This window comes from Budorcas taxicolor, chromosome 13 (assembly GCF_023091745.1).
Source record: "Budorcas taxicolor isolate Tak-1 chromosome 13, Takin1.1, whole genome shotgun sequence".
NCBI lineage: Eukaryota > Metazoa > Chordata > Mammalia > Artiodactyla > Bovidae > Budorcas > Budorcas taxicolor.
In genome coordinates this window covers 53,871,862-53,895,482 of record NC_068922.1, presented here as the reverse complement: position 1 = coordinate 53,895,482, position 23,621 = coordinate 53,871,862, and the positions used below count along the sequence as shown (strand labels likewise).

Genomic DNA, 23,621 nt, shown 5'->3' with positions numbered 1-23,621 from the left:
GAGAAGAGAATGGCTACCCACTCCAGTATTCTTGCCTGGACAGAGGAACCTGGCAGGCTACAGTCCATGGGGTCACAAAGAGTTGGACACGACTGAGTGACTAACACTTTCACTTTGGGAAATCTACTAACTGCTGCCAACAATGTGCTTCTTTTCCTCACCTGTAAGGAGTGGGTCATAGATGCACTTATCTCAGGGATGGTTTGCTGGATGGACAAACATGTTAATGCCTGCATAGATGGCACTGCAAAGTGTGCCAGGTAAACATCCAGCAAGTGTGTGCCAACACATCTCCAAACTTCTCCTCTTCTCCAAACTCCCTGCGGAGATAGACACTCTGCCATTCCCTTACTGGAACAGGTGGGCATGGGTGGATACCAGCGTGTGCCAAGGGCTTCCCAAGCATGACTTCAGACCAAGAGCCTAAACACATATGTGGCATTAACGTGCTACCAGCAGGAAAACCTCTGGACATTAATCGGCCTACGGGACCCTCTAAAATCAGCCTGGCCAGAGGACTGCGGCTGCCACCGCACCGTCAGTTTCTTCCTGGCGCTTTCTGGGGCATACTGGGGTCACCTAGAAAAACATTTCTAACCACGGAAAGCTGTGTAGACCCCTGAAACTTCCTTGTTGACTGCCAGCTGGTGCTGGGAGCTGGGGATTCAGAGGGCCTGCCCTGACTAGTTGGAGACATTGACCGAAAAAGCGGCTGGACCCAGAGGACAGTAAGCAGAGGAACAGATGAGGTTCTCAGGAGCCAAGTCACGGGCAAGGGGCAGCCGTCTGCGAAATCTGAGAGTGATCAGCTCAGTCAAGTCTTTAAAAGACCTCTGGGCGTTTCAAGAAAAGGTGGAAACCACAGGAAACCTGTCAGAACGTTTGTACAGTTGTCTGGGCAGTTGTCTGAGAGGACTTGGCCCAGGCCAGGCGGGAAGTGGAACGGAGACCCCGGTGGGGATGACTTTGAGGAGGGAGCCGGTCGGGATCCTAGGTTCGTGCCCCGGGGCGAGAAGGGGCGGGCCCTGGGCTCAGGGTCAACGGAAGGGCCTGGTGGGACCTGGACCGCAGCGCGCGACTAGCGCGTGCACCCTCAGGGGAGCAGTTTCCGGCCGGAGCATTGAGCAAGGGACTGGGAATGGCGGCGGAAGTGCAGAGAGTTCCGGAAAGACGGCGCGCCTAAGCCCGCATACTCAGACTGGCTGCCGGCTGCGGACACGATGGTGGTGTGTGGGCCGGACTGAGGCGAAGTCCTGGGGACCCCGCTCGTGTACGGCTCCCCTCAGAGACCCGGGCACTGGAACCTGTACTCCAGCAGCGCCTTCCGTCACTGCAACTCCCGGCAGGCCCCGCGCCACCCTCAGGTCGCGCGCAGGCGATTCTGCCGCGCTGCATTGTGGGGCGCGTAGTGCCCAGCTCTCGGCTCGCGGAGTGGGCCGGGCCAGCGGGAAGGGCGGACGGGCGGGGTTTTGGAGCGCGGGCAGTTAGTTCCAGTGTCTAGGCGAAACCAGGCCTCGGGAGGCGGGTTGGTTTGCGGGGCGCCGCACGGATTCGCGTCCCAGGTCAGAGCAGCACACGTGTTCTTTCGCTGCCCGCCTGGGCGGGATGGAGATGGCCCAGAGAGCCGAGGGTGGGAGCCTCAGGGGTGGGAGGTTCCGAGCCGCGCGGGCTGGGGGTGGAGGAGGGGGGTTGGTGCGGAGGTGGCGCTGCTGGGAACTGGCTCTTCTGCTGTGGCGGAGGTCAGTGCAGTGTTGCTGCGGGTGGAGCACGTGGAACTGCACCTCCATCTCTTCTGTTGCTTCTCCAGGAGCTCGGTGGAGCTGTGTGGGGCGGGAGAGCAGGGCAGGGAGGACACCTCTGTGAGCCCCTTGTGATGGGATGTCACAGGCTCCCCTTCCTGTCCGCGGGAGGCACTGCCTGCGGGAACTGATGAAGTGGCCTGGCACTCGGGAAAAGCTCACTAGACACAGGCTTGTCATTTCCGTCTCTGCTGTAGGATCTCGCGTGGAGAGAGGCTTCATGTCCCCGCAGTGCAGGCTGGCATCACTTGCCTGAAGCCGCTGAGACTCTGAGATGTTCAGAGGAGGTTTTGTCTCGCAGACTCACACAGCCTGCACTTCAGCCAACCTCTGTGTGACCCCAAGAGTAGACCAGTATGCCCAAGATAACCCTGAAAGGTGTGACAGTGGACTTCCCTTTCCAGCCGTACAAATGCCAAGAGGAGTACATGAGCAAAGTTTTGGAGTGTCTGCAGAAGGTGAGGCTGCAGACTGAGGGGCTTGTACCTGGGGATGGGTCAGCCTCTGCAAAGACCTAACGTATCAGTACCTACACCTTCCTGTTAACTCCGGCCAGGTCCTACTGGTAATGCTGCCCTTATGGATGTGGGCCTTAGCCATAAATAGGGCTCATGTTTTAGGTGGGGTAGGAGAGATGCTGAACAAATAAGTCAAAAAAAGGTAATTCTAGATGGTGATGAGTGCTATAAAGAAAGGCATAAGGTGGTAGGCTTAAGAGCACCTGGGGGAACCTCACTGAGAAGGTGGTGTGTGAGCTGAGGCCCAGCGATGAGAAGCAGCCAGCCATCTGAGGATCTGAAGGACGTATTTCCACACAGAGGGGCAGCTGGTACCCAGCCCTCATCTGGGGAGATCATTAAACCTCGTGGGGTGCAGCTAGTGTCTTGCTGGGTTTCTGGGCATGCCCTCTTGTCTCTGCCCAAGCCCCCAGCCCCCAAGGGCTGCATCTGCAGCTGGGCACGTTGTGTCTGCCCAGGCTCCCCACTCAGGCTCCCAGCTGAGAGCTATGTAGGCCATCAGATCTCATCAAGATTGTGTAAATGCTTGGATCCACAATTGTAGAATGGAACTCCTGTTTTGAGGCTTGATACCTAATTAGTCATCTTCCTATTTATAGCATGTTAGAAGATACTGTGGTGTTTTGGGTAATGCTCTGCAAATTGTTTGCTAACGTGTACTGACCTAACCTCCAGCTTTTGGTTTGGGAGTGGAAAGGTCCTGTGGAATTTTATGCCCTCTGCTGGCTGCTGGGCTGGTCTCAGGTGGGCTGTGTGGCCTGCGGTGCCTGCCTCCTGCTCCTCCCTGACCCTTGTTCCCCACCCCATTCAGAAAGTGAACGGCATTCTGGAGAGCCCCACAGGCACAGGGAAGACACTGTGCCTTCTCTGCAGCACACTGGCCTGGCGAGAGCACCTCCGAGACGCGGTCTCTGCCCGCAGGATCGCTGAGAGGGCGTCAGGGGAGCTCTTCCCCGACCGCACCTTGTCGTCCTGGGGGAACGCCATCCCGGAAGGAGATGTCCCAGGTGATGCTCCCTCTGCCCCACTTCTGGCCTCCTGGGGGGTGTGTAGCTGCCACGCCGTTTCTCATTGTCCTAGCTGTAAACCTAGGGTCATAGCCTTACAAACAAATGAGGACTCTGCAGAGACCCACTGCTCTGCTTCCTGGTCACGAGTTCAGGCACCTGATGCTTAGCTGTCTGTGGGTAGACTTAGCTGAGTGCCTGTAGCCGTGACTTGTCCTTCCTTGTGCTGGGCAGCCTGCTACACGGACATCCCGAAGATCATCTATGCTTCCAGAACTCACTCACAGCTCACGCAGGTCATCAGCGAGCTCCGAAACACTTCCTACCGGTGGGTCGGGGGGTAGTCTGCCAGGACTCCACCCTGGGACACCCTTACTGGGCTAGAACCCTGAGCTCCTTGTGGCCATCAGGATGTCAGCTGTAGGTGTGGGTGGGGCAGCAGAGGTGGGGCTCTGCCCTATGTCGGAGCTCCCAGTGCTTCTGCAAGAGGGCTGTGTCCCCTTCTTCCAGTCTCCCATGAGAGGAGCGTGGAGGTGGAGGGGCCTTCCAGAGGCCTGCCGTCATTTCTCAGCCTCGCCTCCTCACTCGCCCTGGACCCTGACTCAGGCTGGGCTAAGCTGCAGGGAAAGCCCCTCTCAGTCCCGGGCCAGATTTCCGCCCTGCCTGCCCTCTCTGGTTGTCTGGGTGAGTGAGCCCAGCTTCCCAGTATAACTCATGGCTCTTGTCGCTGGATGGCACCGGGGCCCCCACCCCCTCTTCTGCCAGGCCCCGCGTGTGTGTGCTGGGCTCCCGGGAGCAGCTGTGTATCCACCCTGAGGTGAAGAGGCAGGAGAGTAACCACATGCAGGTGCGTTCCCGTCCCTGCCTGTCTGCTGGGGTTCTGTTGCTGCTGCTTTGTGAGAGCTGCCTAGGCTTTAGGGCCTCAGCTGTGCCCCTGGGAGATGGGGTGGGGGAGCAGGGTGAAGAACTGGTGGGGTGCCTGACTGGTGGCAAGGGGAGGGCAGGGTGCAGTTGTCACACGAGCCCAGACCTCGTGTCCCCCCAGGTCCACTTGTGCCGCAGGAAGGTAGCAAGTCGTTCCTGTCACTTCTACAACAACGTGGAAGGTGAGGGGGCTCATGGCGGCCCCTCCGCCCCTCAGTGAGCATGCTGCGGGGCATGGAATATGGGTGCCTCCGAGGGTCGAGCTCAGCGGCCTCCAATATGCGGGGGCGCCTGGGCTCTGTTTCATGACATTGGCGAAGGCGCTCACACAGGCTGAGGGACTGGGGTTTTCGGGAGGGTCCCTGCCATGCCCAGTAGGGGAGGTTCCCTGGGCCTGAACTGTCCCTTCTAGGAGTCTGGAATTGAGGTGCCTGTCAGGTAGGCATGCCAGTGTGAGCAGCCCCCAGGACAGTTTAGGTACTGGGTCTCGAGAGCATTTCTCTTGGGGTCTCAGCCACCTTCCACAGCAGCTTGTGGGTCAGCTTGCTCCCTCTGCTGGACCAGCCCTCACTTGCAGCGTCCCTCACCTCATCTGGAGGGACCTTGAGGAGGGAGGGGCCAGGAGGCCAGGGTGGGGTGGGGAGCTGGGGGGAGCTTTTGGCCTACAGAGGAGGTACCCTCGGAGCTGGTGCCTGCTGGTCCCTGGGCTGCAGACCCTCCACTGCCCTCAGCCTCCTCCCCTGGGTCTCCCATTGGTGCTCAGCCTCAGCCTGTGGCTGCCTTCTAAAGCACAGAGCAGGGCTCCCTCAGGACTTGCTTGAAGCTTGGTGCCCTCCCCGGGGGCTGCCTGGAGTCATTCCATCTCGGGTGACCCCTGTGGTCCAGGGGGACTCAGTGGACCTGAGAGCCTGTGTTCACTCCCACCGTGTCCCCAGAGAAGAGCCTGGAGCAGGAGCTGGCCACCCCCATCCTGGACATCGAGGACTTGGTTAGGAGCGGGACCAAGCACAAGTAAGCTCCCCTCTCGGCCGCCCCAGGCTGGGCTCCCTCCACGTGCAGAGGCACACCCATTTCTTTCCTTTTGAAATCATGAAACTAACGTTGTTAGTTATGTGGCAGTTGTGAGACTGTGAAGTAAGAAGTGAGACCCTTCTTCCTGGCCCCCAGCCCCTCTCTACTCCCCAGGCATTGAGCTTATCTTCCACTTGGTGTGCCCCCAGCCCCAACATCTGCTGCAACTTCATGGATTCAGGGCTCTGGTTGTAGGGGCACAGGCCTGGCTGTCCCCTTTCCTCCCGCCTCATCCACCTGCCCAGGAGTGGGCCTGGGGCTTTTGTAGATTTTACACAAGTGAGTGGTCCACTCACACGGTTGAGGACGGATGTATGAGGGGTGGCAAGCCTCGCTGCCCGTGCAGTGCCCCAGCACCTCCTTCCCTCCAGGCTGTGCCCCTACTACCTGTCTCGGAACCTGAAGCAGCAGGCAGACATAATCTTCATGCCCTACAACTACCTGTTGGATGCCAAGGTGAGGCCTCAGCCTGTGCAGCTGACAGTGCCTGATGGCAAGAAGGTCCCAGGCTCAGAGGTGCCGGCGAAGGAGTCCTTACTGGTCTTGGTTCCAGTATTAGACCCTTGCTGGGAGCTGTAGGCTGGCACCAGGGGACCAGCCTCCCTCATCAGCACAGCTTGGGGGGTGGCGGGAGTGAGGGGCTGCCCGGGATTGGTGTCCTCCCGCTGGACACCACAGGGCAGCCCGGGCATATCAGCCCCAGCCCACCGTCCCACTCTTGCTATAGAGTCGTCGTGCACACAGCATCGACCTGAAGGGGACGGTCGTGATCTTCGATGAAGCTCACAATGTGGTAAGTGTCTGCAGGCCTCCCAACATCCCCTTCCTCACACAGAACAGCTGGGCCGTCCTGTCCAGACCCCTGTGCCCCACTATCAGGACCAAGCAAACGAGCAAGGCGGGCTTCCAGCCTGTGCCCGCTATTTCCACACAAGACCCCAGACTCCTCCTGCCATCTTATCCTTCTCTTCCCTTTGTCCCTGTTGGCTGCCTCCGTCACCTACTTGCTCCACCCCACCTGTTCTGCGGCCTCTGCCAGGGCCCAGGGACCGTGTCTCCAGGAGTGGCGGGCCCTGACCGGGGTGCTGGAGGAAGACCACTTGGGGAGCCTGGCATCCTGGGACAGAGGTGGTCACCCTCAGTCCCACTTGATTCCAGGCAGTTGTTGCCATGGGGACAATGGGCCCAGTGGGCTGGTTTTGACTCTAGAGTAGCTAGAAGCCAGAGTTTAATGGGAAATTTATTAATAATGGCAACTCAAACAAAATAGGTTTTCAACACTGTCTGGACCAGACGTCACCTCTGGGCCAGTTTGAGAGCTGGCCTTGAGATCACAGGGTGGGGCTTGGGGGGCTCTCACTTCCTCTTCCTTTTGCCCCCCGTCCCACGTCTGCCTCCTGGAGCCCCATGACAGGTGGACTTGGGCTCACAGGAGAAGATGTGTGAGGAGGCCGCGTCCTTCGACTTGACGCCCCACGACGTGGCCTCGGGGCTGGACGTGATTGACCAGGTGTTGAAGGAGCAGACCAAGGTGGCGCAGCAGGCCGAGCTCCACCCGGAGTTCAGTGCAGACTCCGCCGGGTCAGGTGAGCTCACAGTGGGGACCACAGGCGGGATGGGGGCCAGTCTGCCCAGCACCCTTCTTTCCATTCGGCTTCTGGAAACATCAGTTTGTCAGTCTGTGTAAGTAGTTTCTCAGCCTCACAGACTAGGGGGCTGGGTAGCCCAACGAGTCAGCACTTTCTCAAGTCCTTTCTACCATCTTCCTGGGGCGTGGGTCTACTTCTGGGTAGACATGAAAACCAGGGGTGTTAGCTGTAGGGATGTTCAGTAACAACCTGCGAGCATTGTGTGCGTGAAATGTTCTCTTCTTGGAGTCCTCATCCCCTTTTTCTGTCTGATCAGGGTGTGCGTAGAGGTCTTGGTGGACGCGGTTAGCGTGTGTGTGGTTAGTGTGTGCATGGATTCTGCACAACCTTTGGTAGTAATCCACGTTTTGCTCACCCGGACCACTTGGTAGCAAGGGTTTCACTGTTGAGTTGTGGTGGGTTTGTGGCATTCACACCTGCCCTGTGGGCATCTTCCACATCCCACTGTGTCCTCACACAAGCTGCAGCAGGGTATTAATAGCCCTCGCTTCCCAGTCCCTTGCAGGGACTGGGACATGTGGACAGACTCCAGAGGGAGCAGAGGCCCCTTCTCCCACCAGGCTGCCTGCTTCTGCCCGTGAGGGTCTCGGATTCTCTCTTGTTGTGCTCACAGGTTGTGTTGGGGGGATAGTGGGTTTGTAAACGGCTTTGTGTGTTTAACACAGAAGTTCTCAGACATGTCAGCTTCAGGACCCTTTAGGTTCTTAAACTTTCAGTTCTGGAAATTTACTAAGCTTTGTTTTCATAAGTTACATCTACAGATAGTTAATTGTGTTAGAGGTGGAAACTAAGAAACTAAATAACAAACTATTCTGTGTTACTCCATGTTTTGTGTCAGTTTCCCAGGCCTGCCCTAACTAAGTGCTATACCCAGGCAGTGCTGGGGTCAGGTGTCAGCTGGGCGGCTCCTTCTGCGATTCCTGGAGCATGCGCCCCGGCTCTGGTAGCTGCTGGCAGACCTGGGCTTGTAGACGCATCACTACAGTCTGGCTCCATCTTCACACCGTGTCCTCCCTCCTTGGGACATCAGTCACCAGGTGAAGGCCCAGCCCAGTCCACTAGGACCTCATCTTAACTGACTGTGTCAGCAGATAAGGTCACGTTCACAGGGATCAGGGTTTAGGATTTGAACATAACTTTCTGGAGGGCACAGTTCAATCCAGAACATGTTAACTTAAATAGCCTTTTTTAATATAAGGTAATTGAATCTTGTAACGTGATAGCACACGTCACAGCTGTGTTCATTTCCCAGTGCTGCTAAAGGAAATACCCAGATGTGGCTTGAAGCAGCACATGTGTTCTTTCATGGCCCCCAGAAGCCGGGGAAGGTCTTCAGCACCGGCTCCACTGGAGGCTGTGGAGGAAGCTCTGTCTCCTGGCCTTTCCCAGCTTCTCAGGGCAGTGCCCCATCTTCTCTGACCCTTTGACGACCTTCCATCCTGCTTAGGGTCCCCAGACAATCCAGGGTGATCTCCCCATCTCCAGGTCTCAGCATCATGGCGCCTCCAAGTCCCTTTGCCACAGAGCTGACTTAGTCAATGAAGAGTAGCCCCTGCTCGCGACAACTAGAAAAAACCCACAAGCAACAGAGACACAGCACAGCACAAAAATAAATAAAAAAGCAACCAAAGATATTTCATGAACAGGAGGAATTTTTTGCAAATAATATATCTGATGAGGTGTTTGTATCTAAAGTATAGAAGAAACTCTTAACAAAAAGACCACCCAACCCAGTTTTAAAATGGGCAGAAGATATAAACAGACACAGATGGTCCATATGCTCACGAAAAATGGAGCCCATTGGTCGTCAGGGAAATGCAGATCAGAACCATGATTGTTGTGTGTCTCTGGGTCCCTCCGAAGGTGGCCCCCTGCCCCCACGCAGCTCAGGCTGCTGCTTCTTGTCCAACTGGGAGAGCGCGGGCTTCAGGGCCAGCTCTCTTCTGTGGCATTCTGCCCTCCACGCCAGCATCCTGGCTCCTGAGGGCAGCCGGTGGAACTGGAGGTAGGTAGATTTGTGGATGTGCACTTTTCCCTCCCCAGGGCTGAACTTGGAGCTGGAAGACCTCGCCAAGCTGAAGAGTAAGTGCCCCTCTTCTCCTGCCTGTGCCCTGGACCCCCACAGCCCCAACCTGATAGCCCCTTCCTGCCACAGTGATTCTGCTTCGCCTGGAGGGGGCCATCGATGCTGTGGAGCTGCCTGGAGGCAACAGCGGTGTCACCAAGCCTGGGAGGTGAGGGCCGGAGTAGGCAGGTGTGCGGGGAATGTCTTGGGTCACAATGCAGGGAGTCTCACCATCCTGGAAGCCCTGGAGTGGCTGCCAGCATCTCGTTTGGTCCTTGAGAAAGTTGGGACCACTCGCTCCTCTGGTCCAGCCCTCTGTCTGCAGTTGCCTTTTAGAATGAAGCGCCGCCTTCTGTTGTGAGGAAGAGCAGGTGTAACTCCTGGCATGCTGCCAGCTGTGCCAGCTCAGGATGCGGGCCCTGAGCCCCACCTGCTCAGACCCTCTAAGGGCCCAGTTGCTCCCCACATGGCCCAGGTGTCTCCTAGGCTCGCACATTCACAGGTTTCCTCAGCAGTTTCCACTATCCACCTCCTCCCGACTCTTTTTCCAGAACTGTTCCCTGGATCCCCTGCCCAGAGCCTCCACTCCAGAGAGGCCTCCATCTGAGACATGAGCCCCAAGCCCAGGTCTTTCTCTGGGTATGCAGGTCTCAAGCAGACTGCTTTCCTCCCCTTGGGGGCTTTTGAGGGGAGAGGCCACTCCCCTCCAGCTTTGGGCCTCCCTGGAGGCTCAGAGCTTGTTTGCAGGTGAAGGAAACTTAAAATGCCTTAATGGCTGTCAGGTTCCCAAAGTGCAGCCAAGCCGTCTCTTTCTTGTAGCTACATCTTTGAGCTGTTTGCTGAGGCCCAGATCACGTTTCAGACCAAGGGCTGCATCCTTGACTCCCTGGACCAGCTCATCCAACACCTGGCAGGACGTGAGTCCCGGCCACACACTGGGGCCACCCCTTCCTCTGGCCCACTGACTGCTTTCTGATTGGGAGGCTGAGTCCGTAGCGTGTCTGATGGCATGTGTCCCATAAAGATCAGTCTTCCTGGTCAGCCCCTTTTAGGAAGGAGCATTGAGGGGCTGGGTGGCCAATGAACTGTGGGCCCCACCACTCTCTTCTCCAAACCTCTGTGCTGTTTCCACCCAGAGGGTTCCCCAGGACCACTCCCCATTGGTCTCCCTGGGGGCACCCAGCCTTGCCATGCTCTTGGGCCCTGGGCAACCCCAGCAGCCTCTGTGCTTGTCCTGCTGACCCAAAGGAGACCCCCTGGGAAGAGGGGAGAACTGTCTTCTGAGGGTACGCCCCTCACCGACTCCGCTGCCCCCACAGGTGCCGGGCTGTTCACCAACACGGCGGGCCTGCAGAAGCTGGCGGACATCATCCAGGTAGGGACTGACTCCCGCCAGCAGGTGGCGCCTCTTCTCCCTGATGGAAGGTGGGGGCTTCCATCTGTGGGCTGCTGGTGGTGCTAGACTGGCGGCAGGGCCAGCTGCCCCAGCACATGCTTCAGGTCAGCCCCACAATGTGGGGTTCCTCTCACTCTGGGCACCTGCTTCAGGCCTTGAGGATGGGACCAGGCGGGCAGTGGGTCCCCCGGATTTTCGGACAGGCCTGGCCAGCTGTCGGCTCTTCTCGTTTCTTGCTGACACAGCTCTTCAGGGGAAAGTTAATGATAAGTGGATCCCAGAGTAGGGGGGGATGAGGGGCACTCTGTGCCCTGTGCCCTGTTATTGCTGGGCCAGCCTCACCCAGAGGATGTCCAGTCATGGATGGGGTGAGTGTGTCCAGGTGACGCCTGTGAACATTGGTGGGGCTTAGGGCTGGTGTTGGGATCAGTGGTGGGTTGCACATCCCTGGGCCATCCCTGGGCTGGGCTTTGGGATCTTCTTGGAGGTGGGGCAGCCGAGGCCCTCTTGGCCCCGTGGAGACCCCACCTTCCCTAGGCTATCACATGCTTCAGGGCCGCTGGTGTCCCCACCTCCTGCCCCTGACGTGCCATCCTCCTCAGGCTCAGCTGAGGCACTTCCTCCACTCAAGTGGGCAAGCTAGGGCCTGTCTTCTGTTAGCTAGGTGGCTCAGGGCCTTTGTTCCTCCTCTCTGGGCCTTTCAGCAGAGGCCCCTCCATGGCCACTGCTCCTTGGGACATGGGCACCAGAGGCCCTGTGTGGCCTGTGTGTGGCTGCCCATGCCGCAAGGGCTCACGGTGGGGGCGTCCCTAGCTGCGAATGGGCTCAGTGGGCTTGAGGCCCTGGGTCACCTGCCCGGCAGCACCTGTCACTGTCACCCCACCTTGTCCCTCTCCCCAGCCCTTGCTGTGTTTCCAAGGCCACATGCCCTCTTCCACTCTACTGCATGGGTGGCATCCGTGGGGCTCCTGGCCGCACCCACAGGTGCTCGTCATATTGGGATGTGAGATGAGTAACTGCTGGGTCACACTTCCTCCAGCTGGAGGGGACAGGACATGCCAGCGAAAGAGAATGGCCTACAGGCAGTTCAGGCAGCGGAGGACGCTGAGTCACGCGCGGGGGCCACTTAGAGCAGCTGCCAAAGGAGATTCCAAAGCCATGGGCTTAGTGGTGTTTGGGCTCCAGAGAGTCTGGGGCAGGGAGGAACCCACTCCATAAAAGGGTATCCGGGGAGGGGTGGGGCTGCACAGGCCTGGAACCCAGGGCCCTGTGAGGAGGGGCAGGAGGGATGGGCAGAGCGTGCCACGAAGGAGGATCTGCTTGGAAGGGCAGGGCCACGGCCCTGCAGTCAGGACTTGGGACTCCTGGAGACCCAGCAGGCGTGATGGGTCACCACACAGATGGTGGAGGCCTTGGACGCCCGCTACCCTGGCACGGAAGTGCCACGAGGAAGCAGGCAGAGCCCAGGCCTGAAGGACCACACTCTAGAGTGTCCTTCTCTGTGAGCCTGGCTGCCTTTCCAGCCCCATTCTTGCCTCACAGACAGGACAGAGCCCCCAGGGTGGAGTGCCGAGCTGCCAGCAGGCTGGTGCTGGAGCCCAGCCATGGGGGAGCCACACTTGGCCCTCCCCCCGACCCGTGTCTACGTCACTCAGCACAGGGCGACCGCAATGGGGTCTGAAACTTCTCCCATCCCTTGAAGTGTGGGAGCTGCTCTGGGGCCACGGTATGGGTTTGCAAAGGAAGCCATGGCCCCAAAATGGCCTTACCTGCCACCGTGGCCTCCGCTCTGGGATGGAGTCATGTGTGTGGACCTGTCCTTGCAGGGAGATACTTGGGTAAATTACTAGGCCAGGTGTTTTGCCATCTGGACGATGGAAAAGCTTCTTAAAGCTCCTCTTGCCCTTGGTGCTTACTCCTCATAGGCTGCACTGTGCCCACGAGCCGTGCTCCTGGGGTCTCACACAGGGCCCCAGGGTGCCTGCTGCTCCTCCTGGCCCTGTGCCCACGTCTCCTGGGCCCTGCAGGAGTTTGCCACAAACAGGGTGCTGACCCATTTGTAGGAAGATGTGGTGGATAAAGCTTCTGCCTCCAGCCGCTGGTGGTGCTGGCCTCCTGTTCTCATAGGTACCGGGTAGAAGTCGAGGTTCTGTGGTCAGTGTCCAGCCCAGCATGAGGCCCCTGGGGGTGCGAGGCTGTGGAACACACTATCCCTTCTACATGTGTCTTGGCCTTGTCTCTACTGGCCAAGTGTCTGTCGGCTTCTTCCTTTTCTGTAAGAGCCTCTTGAGCCTTGGCCATGACTCTTGGACCTTTGGGCTGTCTGGGGGCAAGCCGGGGCTCTGTGATGTCCAGAGGGCTGCCTGAGGCTCAGTCTCTGCTCTCCAGGGCGGCTGTACCGTCTGTTCTGGAGAAAGTGACATCTGTGTCTTACATATTTCCAATGTTAAATACTTTTGTTGCTGTTGAGAAAGGGATCGTTTTAATGCACCGGTGCTTGTGTGTGGAAACCTATTGACTTGTATCTGTTGGTCTTGTGTGAAGCTGTCTCACTAAGTTTTCTTTTCATTCAAAATGTTTGTTATTCTGTTTCCTGGGTTTTCTAAGTGGACAGTCATGTTGTTTGTAATGTTTAGTGTTCTGTACTTTTTGCCCCAGTATTTATCCCTGCTGTTGTTTTTTCTTGGCTTGTTGCGTTCACCAAGAGTATAATTCCGCTTGTTTTACTTAGGGATTAATTTCATCCTTTTAGTTCTTGAGTAAACTGAGGTCCTTTGCCCTGGCCCTGAGCCAGCCCTGGTGGGGAGGGGGAGGCGAGCTGCTGACCTGGGCCTGGTGCCCATGAGAGCTGTGGACTGGCAGCCGAGGAGAGGCCAGCAGGACTGCTGTATCGCACGGGGCAGCTCTTTCCCCTCAGCCTCTTGGCTTGGAGGCAGTGGCAGGTGACGACCATGCCCTGAGTGCCTGTCTGTCCTGCGTGGGAGCAGCATGTCAGGAGAGGCAGTCTCAGGTGTGTCCTGCTCACCTCATCCCTCATCTCTGCCTTCCAGATTGTGTTCAACGTGGACTCTGCCGAAGGTGACCCTGTTCCCATGGTGGGGCTGGCGTCTCAGTCCTACAAGGTGGGGCTGCCTCCAGGGTGGGGCTCCTGGGTGGGGTCTCAGTCCTACCAGGTGGGGCTGCCTCCAGGATGGGCTCCTGAGCGGGACCGGGGACACACATGCACTCCTGGGACACCTGTCCACTCCACCCCTCCAGGTGCACATCCACCTGGATGCGGGTCACCGGAGGACAGCTCAGCGGTCAGATGTCTGGAACACCACAGCAGCCAGAAAGCCAGGTACGGCTCCTCGTGGGCAGGGACATGCTCCCCCTGAACTGGGGTGGCGCCTTGTCCAGCTGTGGGCTCCCGGCCGCCTGTCAGTCCAGCCACCCACCTGTCTTCTGAGAGTCTGAATAGAGAAGCCAGGGTGCCCCAAGGCTGGGCTCCTGGTCCCCAGCATCCTCCGTGGTCACTCCTGTCATAGCTGGGGCGGGCTGGCCTGGGACAGTATGGGCCCTGGTCCGCTTCCACCCTCTCCACTGAGGGCAGGTCCCATCCTAAAGGTTGGAAGAGCCTTCTCTGGTTCACTTCTGGAAGTGTCACTGCTGGCCTGTGATGTGGCTGTGATCCCAGAGTCGCAGTGCCAGCATCCGCGTTTGCTGTTCCCATCTCGGTCTGTGGAGCACGGAGGGCAGGCAGGCATGTCTGTCCCACAGGCGTCTGTACTGTCTTCCTGCCTCTGGGGGCTGTGGGCCCAAGCCCCTCCTTCTTCTGCAGTCCCACCTGGTGTAAGGAGGGGACTGGCTCTTCATGCCCCGAGCCACAGGGACCTCTGGGGTTGGAGTGGGCTGATCTCTTTGGAAGTGACCTCAGCGCCCTCCTCTGACCCCGGGGTGCTGAGGAGCTTCTCCAGTGTGCTTGCTGTTCCTGGGCTCCCGAGGAAGCACTCAGCCCCAGGCCCAGCTCCTGACTCAGGCAGGCCCCTGGGCAGACTTGCACACCCGGGTCTCAGGGCCCAGCGCCACGTGTTGGGGAGGCTGGTCACTGTGTGGCTGGCAGCCGGGCCTCATGTGCGTCCCCTGCAGGGAAGGTGCTGAGCTACTGGTGCTTCAGCCCCGGGCACAGCATGCGTGAGCTGGTCCGCCAGGGTGTCCGCACCCTCATCCTCACCAGTGGCACGCTGGCCCCCATGGCCTCCTTCAGCCTGGAGATGCAGATGTAAGGGCAGGTCCTTGTGTCCCCCAGGGGTGGGGGTGGCCATCCTGAAGCCAGTCCCCTGCCCTGGGCTGCAGGGTGCTGGGGTTCAGGATTTCACAGGGGCCACCCCCTGCCTCCCTCCAGCCCTTTCCCAGTCTGCCTGGAGAACCCCCACGTCATCAACCAGCACCAGATCTGGGTGGGGGTCATCCCCAAAGGCCCTGATGGAGCCCAGCTGAGCTCTGCCTTCGACAGACGGTAGGGGACCTGGTGGACCAGCTGGGCAAGGGGGGCAGTGAGTACCGGCCCCTCATGGCAGCAGCCCCCTGGTTCTCTGCAGGTTTTCTGATGAGTGCCTGTCGTCCCTGGGGAAGGTGCTGAGTGAGTGCATGGGTGCCTCCCCAACTCCTTGTCCTGCCTGGTCTTCTGGGGGTGGTGGGTGGAGGGGCTCTCTCGACACCTGTCCCGCTGACCCAGGCCATGGCACTTGCAGGCAACATCTCCCGCGTGGTCCCGCACGGGCTCCTGGTCTTCTTCCCTTCCTACCCGGTCATGGAGAAAAGCCTGGAGTTCTGGCGGGTGCGTCCCCCCTCCAGTGTTCTCTGGGACGGGTGTGGAGGGAAAGCCCAAACGGCCAAGAGTCTGTAGGAGGGCCAGGTGCACACCTTATCTGAGAAGTCTCCTCCCGTAGGCCCATGACTTCACCAGGAAGCTGGAGGTCCGGAAGCCCCTGTTCGTGGAACCAAGGAGCAAAGGAGGCTTCTCGGAGGTCCGGGTCCCAGGCCTCCCACCCCCGGCTGCCCTGGGCTCAGGCCACCCTCAGGCCCTGTGTGGCTGAGGTCCTGCTGGCCTTTTAGGAAGTTTGGGCTCAGGGATGACAGCAGCAGACCCCACCCCACCCCTCTTGCTCTAGCCCCAGACCGTGTATTTTCTAGGAACGGTGAGCAGGTGCTGGGTTCCAGTCCAGGTTGGCCTGGAAGCTGTGCCGTGAAGGAGCTGCTTGGGCCTGCTGGCCTGCCTCCAGGCTTGGGTGCTTTGTCTCAGAGGGTGATTCCTGGGGCTTGCTCAAGGAGGTGGAGGGGTCAGGGGCCGGGCTGGGCTGACCAGTCTCCCCTTCCAGGTGATGGAGGCTTTCTATGCCAGAGTTGCTGCCCCCGAGTCCAGTGGGGCCATCTTCCTGGCTGTGTGCCGGGGGAAGGTGAGGCCTCAGAGGACTGGGTCCCACACTCCTGCCCTTCCTCCCCACCTTAACCCTGTGCCCAAGGGGACTGAGAGCTCGTGACCTGGGGCTGCACCATGGGCAGGAAAGGCTGGTCACTTCCCTCAAGCCCCAGGTCCAGCAGATATGGGAAGCTGTGGTCCTTTTGGTCCTAGGGGGTGGGCCCTGGGGTCCTAGAGTGGGCAGGAAGGACATAGGAGGTTCTGGGAATGAGGACATGGTCATGGGGTCCTGGGACTCCAGATCCAGCCTGGTTCAAGGTTGGAGGGTTCTTCACCCTGCTCATGCCGGAGGCCTGTGGCCATGAGGGTTCAGGCACAGGGGGACTCTTAGGGAAGGTCCTGGGCTTGATGGAGACAGACAGGGGCAAAAAGTACCTGCTACCCTCCAGGCTAGTGAGGGACTGGACTTCGCAGACATGAATGGCCGTGGAGTGATCGTCACAGGCCTCCCGTACCCACCCCGCATGGACCCCAGGGTTCTCCTTAAGATGCAGTTCCTGGATGAGGTGAAGGCCCAGAGCGGGGCTGGGGGCCAGGTGAGAGGTGGAGCTGGGTGGGGCTGGGGACCATGTGAGGGGCGGGGCTGGGAGTGGGCTGGTAGTGCTCCAGCTGACATGACGGAGCCCCTCCCCGCCCCTCCTCAGTTCCTCTCTGGGCACGACTGGTACCGGCAGCAGGCATCCAGGGCTGTGAACCAGGCCATTGGGCGGGTGATCCGGCATCGCCACGACTATGGGGCCGTCTTTCTCTGTGACCACAGGTGCAGCCCCTCCCACCAAGCTTTGGGGCCAGAGCCCCCACCCCCGACACCGGCTCTTCCCTCTGGCGAGTCTGCCAGAGGGGTGGGTGGTGGGGATGTGGGGTTCCTAGACTGAGGCCCCACCACCCTGCAGGTTTGCCCATGCAGACACCAGAGCCCAGCTGCCCTCCTGGGTGCGCCCCCACGTCAAGGTGTATGATAGCTTTGGCCATGTCATCCGAGACGTGGCCCAGTTCTTCCGTGTGGCCCAGAAGACTGTGAGTCCCCAGCACCAGTTGGATGTGCCCTCATGCCCACCTGGGGGATGGGCCGGGTGTGACCCCTGACCACCTGTGACTGTCTAGATGCCTGAGCCGGCCTCTCGGGCTGCTGCCCCAGGTCTGGGCGAAGGAGAAGGCATTGTCTCAGTGTCCGTGTCACCAGGCCCCCTCCCCACCAGGAAGGCCACAAGTCTGGACGTGCATGTCCCCAGTCTGAGGCAGCGACACATGGGTGTGTGTAACGGGGTGGCACAGCAGGGTGGGGCCCACAGGGTGGAGGGCGGGCCGCCTTCAGCAGGCGGGTGACATGCTGGGACTGATGACCCGAGTGCCTGGTGGGCATTGGTGGACTTGGCTGCCCACGTGCGATCCTGCAGGCTCGCCAGTCACCAAGGATACTGAGGGCAGCCTGTGTGTGGAGTACGAGCAGGAGCCCGTCCGTGCCCAGCGGAGGCCTGCGGGGCTGCTGGCTGCCCTGGAACACAATGAGCAGCTGGCTGAGGGGCCTAGCAACGAGGCCCTCCCTGCAAAGGAGGAGGTGAGGGGCTGGGCGCTCTGGAGAGGACGTGGATGGCTTGGCCCCTGGTTCTGTGCAGGGGAGCTGAGGGTGCCCTGCTGCTCAGAGCAATGTCAGTGCTCTGGGGCCCTGAGACCTGGGTCGGACACAGCTGTGTCGCCCTCAGGCCTGTGGCTGCTCCACCCTGTTGGGCCCTCGTGAGAAGAGGCCAGCGGAGGAGCAGCGTGGCAGGAGGAGGAAAGTCAGGCTTGTCGGCAGTCCGGTATGTGACCCTTTGGCAGACGTGGGGTTCTGGAGGGAGCCTCTGGCTGTGTGGCTCTGAATGGTGCAAATGGTGCACTGGCCTGACTTGTCTGTCCTTGCTGGGGGGTGGGCTCTGGAATGGCTGGGGCCCAGGGAAGGAAGCTGGGCAGGCCTGAGGTTGGGTGCAGGGGTGCATGGGGGCGACAGACCCGTGGCGTGCACTGCACTCACCTCCTATCCCACCTGCTCTGACCCCATCCCAATTCTCCTGTGAGAACATCTCGATCTCCACTCAGCTCTCTGAAGCAGCTCAGAGGCCTGTGTGCCCTTCACTGCCAGTTTCATGTCTCCTCCCAGGGTCCCTGGGCAACCCCCCCCCCTCCACTCAGGGCACTCCCACCACACTTTGGAGTCCTGCAGACTTGTCAGATTCAGGCTTTTCATTTTGCATTTGTTTTGGGTAGTGTGGTGAAGTCCACACAGGCCCATGGGCTCCTTTCTTCCTAGAAGGTTCCGTCTTACCCGCTGGGCAGGAGCCAGGCCTGGCCCTTTGGCAGGTTTCAGGTGGCACCTATAATTGGGCTGTCTCCCCTGGGCTGGGCTGGGCTGGGCACGAGCGTGCAGGCTGACGTGCCTGCGTGAGGAGTGTGGTGTTCCCAGCCTCGGATAAAAGCGGTTAAGAGCAGCTGAGTTAAGTCCCAGAAGCTCCGGAAAGCCCCAGATGCCACTGCCTCTGTCCATTTTCCTTGATTCTGGGAAGAGCCGGGCGGTGCCCAGGGGACTGACACTGAGGGGGTGGCCTGGGTGCCAGGAGCCTGGGACTCTGCAGGCAGAGCTAGGGGACAGCCTGGGAGCCTAGATGGTCCTGGTCGAGGGTCTGGGGTCAGCACTGGGGTGTGTGGCGGAAGTGGGGCACAGGAATGTTGGACGTCTGGCACATCGAGAAGTGTCCCTTGCTGTGAGCGGATGGTCCAAGCCAGGAGTGCCCACTGCAGCAGCCCCTGCTGTGGGTGCTGGGAGCTCGGCAGAGGAGCAGGGACTGCCAGCCAAGAGGGCGAGCCTGTGCTGTCCCTCCACTGTGCTCGGCAGGCCTGACCACCTCGGCTGAAGCCAACCTTACTTGCTGGCCCCTCCTGGCTACCTTTGGTGATCCCAGCTGGGCCAGGCCAGCCAGGCATCCTCCCTGGCAGCCCCAACAGCAGCTCGCTGTCCCTGTGGATGGGAAGGGTCCGCACCACCTGACAGGTGCTGGGCATTTGTGCGCAGGAGGTCCCGGCAGCCAGCACGGACACGGGCAGGGCCAAGCTGTTCATGGTGGCTGTGAAGCAGGCACTGAGCCAGGCCAGCTTCGACACCTTCACCCAGGCTCTGCGGGACTACAAGAGCTCCGATGACCTTGAGGCCCTGGTTGCTCGCCTCAGCCCCCTCTTTGCTGAGGACCCCAAGAAGCACAGCCTGCTCCAAGGTGCCTTGGCCTGCACAGGCTGCCCACTGAGGGTCCTGCCCTGGAGGTTGTGCTGAAGCTATGGGGTGGGGGCCACCAGGGTCTGCGGTTGACCTGCTCCCTGGAAGAGATGCAGGTGGCCCCCCCAGTGGTGGCTGCAGCTCCGGGGACCCGCAGGCCCAGAGCCCCACCCCTCCCCTCCCCACAGGCTTCTATCAGTTCGTGCGGCCCCACCACAAGCAGCAGTTTGAGGAGGTCTGCCTCCAATTGACGGGTCAAGGCTGCAGCTCCCCGCACAAGCACGGCCATTCTCAGAGGCAGGGGGCACAACCGGCCCTGGACTCCAGTGGTGAGCTGTCCTCTGCCTGGGTGGGACCCTCAGACTCAGGTCCTAGAGGAGAGTTGGTGCCTGGCTCTTGAGCTGGGTCCTCACGTGGCCCAGCCTCCCTGTTCCTGAAGTCCAGACAAGTGACTCCACTTCAGGGGCCATGGGCCCTTGGAGCACACATGGCACAGGCCTCATGGAGCCTGGGTCTGGGGAGTCCTGGAGACCTGCCTTCCCTGTCTCTACCTGGAGGGGCCCTGCACATCCAGAGCCTGGGAGCTGCTCTCCCCATGTAAGGAAGTGCCCACCTCTGGAAAGATTTCCCCCAGGATAGTCATCACGGGGCCCTGGGATCGAAGATTCCAGCCTGAGTCACCTTCTGCACACCCCGCCCTGTGCCTGCCCCCCAAGAAAGAAGCCCCACCCTTCCCGGCTGTTCTAGTGACCTGAGAAGAGTTTGAGACCAGGTCTCCCCTTGAAAAGACCTTGTCCATCCTGGGGCACCCCTGAACCCTCAGGGACCAATGGGATGGCTGCTTGTCCCTCTCGTTTCTTCAGGAAGGAAGGAGTCTGACCCCAAGCTGACTGTGTCCCAGGGTGCAACCAGGCAACTGGACTCTAGCGAGCAGCTGAACCAGGGCCGGCCCCACCTGGCCTCTGGGCCACTACCCGCAGGTACTGATCTGAAGAGGTCTCAGGTTAGAGTCAGGAGCAGCAGGAAGACCCTGGGGAGGAGTTGCCAGGGGCCACTATGGCTCTGATCTCCAGAGCAGGGCAGGTTGGTGTGAGTTCCTAGGAAACTGCTGGACTGAAACACGTCACTGTCCCATCAGGAGACCCCAGCTGCCCACTGCACAAGGGATCTAGAGCCCCTGGAGCTAAGAAGCAGCACCCGTCTGCTGTGAGTGCCTACCTTGCTGATGCCCGCCGCACCCTGGGGGCTGCTGGTTACAGCCAGCTTCTGACAGCACTGACCACGTATAAGCAGGATGATGACTTTGAGAAGGTGGTGGCTGTGGTGGCTGCACTCACCACCGAGAAGCCTGAGGACCTGCCCCTGCTACAGAGCAAGTGCCTAGAGTAGGGGTGGGAAGGGGCAGGCAGCAGGGCTGGCAGCGGAACCAGCCTGAGCCATGGTCTCTGCAGGGTTTGGCATGTTCGTGCGGCCACACCACAAACAGCGCTTCCGACAGATGTGTGTGGACCTAAGTGGCCCAGGCACCGAGGCTCCAGGACCCCAGGAGGGGGGCCCTGCCATGCCTTCTGACCCTGTCCGCGAGGCTCCCAGTCCAGGTAGGGCCACCTGTCTGGTGCTCCTGCTGCCCTGTCATCCAGTCCCCCTCAACCCTTGCAGGGTGGGCAGGTGGGCAGCAGGGAAGCGCCAGGCACCCTCAGACCTGCCTCATCCTGTCTCTAGGCCCCAGGAAGACCCAGAGCAAGATTTCGTCCTTCCTTATGCAGAGGACGGCTGAGGACACAGGGGCTCCTGGTTCGCCCCTCAGTTTTCCCCGCGGGCAGGCGCAGTTGGAGTGGGGTAGGTCTCCTGGGAGGAGCTACAGGGACTGTTGGGAGTGGGGGCCGGGATGCAGCAGGCCCATGGCATTCACATCAGACCCCTTGCAGCAGGAGTGGCGTGTGCAGGCTGCAGGGTGGAGGATGTGGTCTTCTTCAAGTGCCCCTCCTGTGACTTCCTCCGCTGCCAGGCCTGCTGGCGACAGCACCTCCAGGTTGGTAGCCAGTCCCCATAGGCACGGTGGTGACCCTGTGGACACGGCCAGCAGGGGTTGCCCCCCATTGTGGGGCTGAAGGGTGGGTGGTAGGGGTTTCCTGGCAGTGTGTCCAGCCCTTCATCTCCACAGGTCTCTAGGAAGTGCCCTGGCTGCCGTGCTGCCACCAGAAAGCAGACCCTTGCACAGGTCTTCTGGCCAGAGCCCCAGTGAACATGGAGCCCCTCTGGGCACTCTGCGGACACTGAGGCTGCCCCTCCTGGGGCACTGCCTGGACACTTGCCTGTTGGCTGGGGGTGGGCCAAAGAGCCTGCCTGACAGGGAGGCCAGTCCAGTGTCTGTGTGATGCCCCTGAGATGGCAGTGGGATCCTGGTCCCTGTGAGAGGCCTTGAGGTCACCTTGGGGTCTGGGGTGGGTCCACTGGAAGGTGCTTGCCCAGAACTTGAATGGCTGCCAGCCTCTGGTCAGAGCCCCCATAGGAAGGAAGGGAGCCCTGCCCTCCTGGGGGCTGCCCTCGGCGGACCCGCTGTTCACTAAGGGACAGAAATGTAATAAAGCTGCTGGTACTGCTGGACGTGTCTGCATGTCCTGGGCTGATTGGAGGGGTGAGGGTGCCAGGGAGGATGGGGGTATCTAGACAGTCTCCCTTTCACATGTTTTGTCCAAAGGGGAAGCCGTTGCCCCTTCCACCCCGCAGTTGCCAGGCCTGGTAACGGCGTCAGGCCCTGCCCTTTGCCGTTTGTGCTGGGGGCCGTCACAGGACCACCCTGGCACTGGATCTGGAGGGAGGAGTCAAAGCCTAGGTCCCTAGGTCGCCGACCCCTCCTCCTCGGCGGGCGGGGCTCCACGGGGCGGGGCCAGACCGACCCTTATAGGACGCGGCCAGAGGCCGCTGCAGCTCCATAGAGACCATGAGAGCTCCGCCGTGGCCGGTGACTGCCCTGCTGCTGGCGCTCGCGGCGCGCGGGGCGGCAGCAAGCGTGCCCACCTACCCGTGGAGGGACGCAGAGACGGGGGAGTGGCTGGTGTGTGACCAGTGCCCCCCGGGCACCTTTGTGCAGCGGCCTTGCGGCCAGGACAGCCCCACGACGTGCGGTGCCTGCCCGCCGCGCCACTACACACAATTTTGGAACTACCTGGAGCGCTGCCGCTACTGCAACGTCATCTGCGGGGAGCGCGAGGAGGAGGCGCGGCCGTGCGGGGCCACCCACAACCGCGCCTGCCGCTGTCGGTCCGGTTTCTTCGAGCACGCCGGCTTCTGCCTGGAGCACGCGTCCTGCCCGCCCGGCGCCGGCGTGGCCGCTCCCGGTGGGTGAGGCGAGGGGCGGGGAGGACCCTCCGCCGAACAGGGACCACTCGACTCTCCTGACCGCGGCCTCCCCGTCTCATCCCTAGGTACCCCCAGCCAGAACACGCAGTGCCAGCCGTGCCCCCCGGGCACCTTCTCCGCCAGCAGCTCGAGCTCGGAGCGGTGCCAGCCACACCGCAACTGCACGGCCCTGGGCCTGGCCGTCAATGTGCCTGGCTCCCCGTTCCACGACGCCCTGTGCACCAACTGCACGAGCTTCCAGCTCGGCCTGCTGGCGCAGCCAGGGGCGCCGGGTGAGCAGGGGGTGGGGTGGGGGTGCTCAGGGCTTATTAGCTGGTTCCTGGGAAAGGCTTCCGGAAGCGCGGTGGGGGCGGACCAGGAGACTATTTGGCTGAGGGTTTCAGCACTGGTGGGTGATGCCATTTCCCGCCGGCATTGGGAAACAGGCTTCGAGGGCTTAACGGTTTGCGGGAGGGCACAGCAGCGAGAGTGGCGAGCCTCCTTCGCGTCGCATCCCATTCTCAGCGTCAGCCCACGAGCCGCACTCCTTGCTCGCCGTTTCCCGCGGTCGCCCCAGACCCTCCGGCACGGCTCTCGCCTTGGCCTTCATGAGCGTGCAGAGACCCCCTCCACTGTCCTGTCCTCCCGGGGCGCTGGCACCTGACTGGGCACCCCCTCACACCGCCTTCCCGCAGGGACCGAGGAGTGTGAGCACGCCGTGGTCGACTTCGTGGCTTTCCAGGACATCTCCCTCAAGAGACTGCAGCGGCTGCAGCAGGCGCTTGTGGATCCCGGGACGCAGAGACCGCCGCCGCCGCTGAGGGAGGGCCGCGCGGCGCTGCAGCGGAGGCTGTGGCAGCAGCTCATGGAGCTCCGCGAAGCGCGGCCTGGGGCGCTGGGGGTACGGCTGCTGCAGGCACTGCGCGCGGCCAGACTGCCTGGGCTGGAGCGCAGCATCCGCGAACACTTCCTTCCGGCGAAGTGAGCACCCTTCCTGCTATTTATTCACTCCAGTCCGAGCTCCTCGTGCTGCACCAAAGGAGGCCTCGGAACCGGCCCCTTCGGCGCTAAGGTTATTTTTCATAAAGCAGATTGGTAAACGACTGTCCAGTCTGCCAGTGCGTGCTCTGCACCCCAGGGAGGGA

The 23,621-nt window shown here is 60.6% G+C and overlaps 1 protein-coding gene across 6 annotated transcripts; it reads left to right on the top strand.

Moving 5' to 3' along the window:
- The first annotated feature begins 1,452 nt into the window (after positions 1 to 1,452).
- RTEL1 (regulator of telomere elongation helicase 1) lies at positions 1,453 to 23,535 on the top strand. Of its 6 annotated transcripts, none has more exons than XM_052650411.1 (38): positions 1,453 to 1,562; positions 1,997 to 2,257; positions 3,129 to 3,324; positions 3,559 to 3,652; positions 4,090 to 4,171; positions 4,370 to 4,430; positions 5,184 to 5,259; positions 5,691 to 5,775; positions 6,047 to 6,112; positions 6,752 to 6,894; positions 9,001 to 9,050; positions 9,124 to 9,202; positions 9,853 to 9,950; positions 10,353 to 10,408; positions 13,480 to 13,551; positions 13,688 to 13,769; positions 14,558 to 14,690; positions 14,814 to 14,927; positions 15,010 to 15,050; positions 15,163 to 15,248; positions 15,361 to 15,438; positions 15,790 to 15,867; positions 16,280 to 16,426; positions 16,535 to 16,650; positions 16,784 to 16,907; positions 16,995 to 17,142; positions 17,288 to 17,448; positions 17,594 to 17,689; positions 18,937 to 19,135; positions 19,323 to 19,463; positions 19,998 to 20,114; positions 20,273 to 20,506; positions 20,586 to 20,732; positions 20,857 to 20,973; positions 21,063 to 21,166; positions 22,229 to 22,475; positions 22,563 to 22,769; positions 23,172 to 23,535. In XM_052650411.1, exons 2-38 carry the CDS (start codon positions 2,156 to 2,158, stop codon positions 23,459 to 23,461), a joined length of 4,467 nt encoding a protein of 1,488 aa, XP_052506371.1. In that variant the 5' UTR covers positions 1,453 to 1,562; positions 1,997 to 2,155; the 3' UTR covers positions 23,462 to 23,535. The 6 variants fall into 6 exon arrangements, with proteins under 6 accessions (XP_052506371.1, XP_052506372.1, XP_052506370.1 ...); XM_052650412.1 differs by having other exon boundaries at positions 6,752 to 6,905; positions 9,012 to 9,050; positions 16,280 to 16,396; XM_052650410.1 differs by having other exon boundaries at positions 6,752 to 6,905; positions 9,012 to 9,050.
- The last annotated feature ends 86 nt before the right edge of the window (positions 23,536 to 23,621 follow it).

What these genes read in the sequence shown, in the direction of transcription:
- RTEL1 (XM_052650411.1), top strand. Translation starts at nt 2,156, where the DNA reads ATGCCCAAGATAACCCTGAAAGGTGTGACAGTGGACTTCCCTTTCCAG. An exon ending in ACCGGCCCTGGACTCCAGTG is followed by an intron (nt 19,464 to 19,997) that starts GTGAGCTGTCCT and finishes TCGTTTCTTCAG; the next exon opens with GAAGGAAGGAGTCTGACCCC. An exon ending in GCTGGCGACAGCACCTCCAG is followed by an intron (nt 21,167 to 22,228) that starts GTTGGTAGCCAG and finishes ACCTTTGTGCAG; the next exon opens with CGGCCTTGCGGCCAGGACAG.